The 1,989-nt window shown below is 51.3% G+C and overlaps 1 protein-coding gene across 1 annotated transcript; it reads right to left on the bottom strand.

Moving 5' to 3' along the window:
• Positions 1-552: 552 nt before the first annotated feature.
• On the bottom strand, positions 553-1,590 carry LOC311514408 (olfactory receptor 52R1-like; the record flags this gene model as incomplete). Its single annotated transcript, XM_084616967.1, has 1 exon — positions 553-1,590. The coding sequence occupies one exon, from the start codon at positions 1,588-1,590 to the stop codon at positions 553-555; it is 1,038 nt and encodes a 345-aa protein (XP_084473093.1).
• Positions 1,591-1,989: the final 399 nt, after the last annotated feature.

The raw sequence follows: 1,989 nt of genomic DNA, 5'->3' as shown, positions 1-1,989 counted from the left end.
AAGCTAAAGAAATAAACCACACAATGGTCTCTTCCCTCAGGAACTTTGTAGCGGACTTTTAGGGCCCACAATCTCGCCCATCTGCCACACAACCCTGCTCCCAATCTTCAGTTTCTTTTATATGGCTTCCTGGCTTCCCTTTCTGCTCCTGATTGGCCTGTTGGCCTCCAGTGCTGTGTCCTCACTCCTTGTCAGGCTGCAGCAGCTCCCATCCCAGCCCTGGAGCAGAGGGAGCCCAGCTGGGAGGGGAGGGATATGGAGATGATCCAGTGCAGGGTTGTGGGAGGGGATGGGAGGAGAGAGTGACAGGCAGGGCCTTGGGGCAAAAGGTGCAGAAGTGGGTGGGATCTTGAGGTCAGCTGAGGAGCGGGGTTTGGGGCTTTGGGGGAAGAGGCGAGGCAGGAGGCAGGACCTCAGAGGTCCAGTTACCAGTAACTAGAAAGTTGGCACCCCTATCCGTTACTGAGTTCTACACAAACCGATTCCCCAGTTTGTCACGCTGACACAGCACAGTGAGGTCAGGAAAGGGTTTAATGTCTCTCTGACTGCCCATTAAGTAATGCAGGAAAGAGAGCCGAGCACCGTGTCACCAGCCAGCTCTGCACGGAGCTTGGTCTGAGAGCCATAGAACCAGGAGAAATTTTTTGTCCCTTTATGAGTAAACAGCTGGAGTAGCCTGTCCCAGATCTGCTTGGTCTTCACCCCGTAGATGATGGGGTTTAACATGGGGGGCACCAGGAGGTAGACATTGGCCATGAGAACGTGGAAATGCAGGGGTACACTCTGGCCAAACCGGTACGTGAGAGAGGAGAAGAGACCAGGGATGTAAAAGACTAAGATGGCACAGAGGTGGGAGCCACAGGTCCCAAAAGTCTTGAGCCGGGTATCCCTTGTGGGGAGGCTGAAGATGGCCCTGAGGATCTGGCTATAGGACATGGCAATAAAAAATACATCCAGACTGATCACACAGAATATCACAAAGAGGCCATAGTAACTACTGACACGGGTGTCGTCACAGGCCAGCTTCACTACAGCCATGTGCTCGCAGTGCGTGTGAGGAATGATGTTAGTTCTGCAATATGGCCACCGCCTCGCCAGGAGGACATAGGGCAGAACAAGCATGCCACTGCGCAGTACCACGGCCAGGCCGATGTTGGCCACCACAGAGTTTGTCAGGATGGTGGAATGTCTCAGGGGATGGCAGATGGCCACATAACGATCCAAAGCCATGGCCACGAGGATCCCAGAGTCCATGAGTAAGAAGCTGTGAATGAAGTACATCTGGGTGAGGCACGCACTGAAATCAATTTCCCTGGAATTGAACCAGAAGATGCTCAGTGTTTTGGGCAGGATGGATGTGGACAGGACAAGGTCAGTGACAGCCAACATACAGAGGAAATAGTACATGGGCCCATGGAGGCTCGGCTCCATCTTCACAATGAACAGGATGGTGAAGTTCCCCAAGACGGCTAGAGCGTACATGGTACAGAAGGGGATGGAGATCCAGACATGGGCCACCTCCAGGCCAGGAACACCGAGTAGAATAAAGGTGGAGGGGTTGGTGAAGTCGGTTGTGTTGGAGTCTGACATGTTGTAGGGGAGAAGGAGTCCAAATGCCTGGATGGAGAAACAATGTTAGTATGAGACACTGCGTGCACTACTGGGGGCTGTTCTCATGGGGGAAGCAGATTGGTTGCTCTTCACAAACTGAAAAATGACACTTTCATTATTCAGATAAATGAATTATGAACCACTGGCCCTATTAATGCCAATTCCATATCTCATAGTGCTCCATGCATCAATAATTCCTACATCTCTGGGACTATTCACCATTCCCCCGGTTGCTCAGAATCTGAGTGTGGAAAAAAACCAAACCTTTGCCAAGACATGTGCCGGGGAAAACATCCCAATTAGAACATAGCTTAGGGAAAAAAAAACTAGACGTCATTGATATCAGCTTCACGGAAACACTGGCTCATTCGCAGTAGT

This window comes from Lepidochelys olivacea (genome assembly GCF_965140295.1).
Source record: "Lepidochelys olivacea isolate rLepOli2 genome assembly, chromosome: 1".
Lineage (NCBI taxonomy): Eukaryota > Metazoa > Chordata > Testudines > Cheloniidae > Lepidochelys > Lepidochelys olivacea.
The sequence above is the reverse complement of the archived record's forward strand: the minus strand, read 5'-3'. Positions and strand labels throughout refer to the sequence as shown.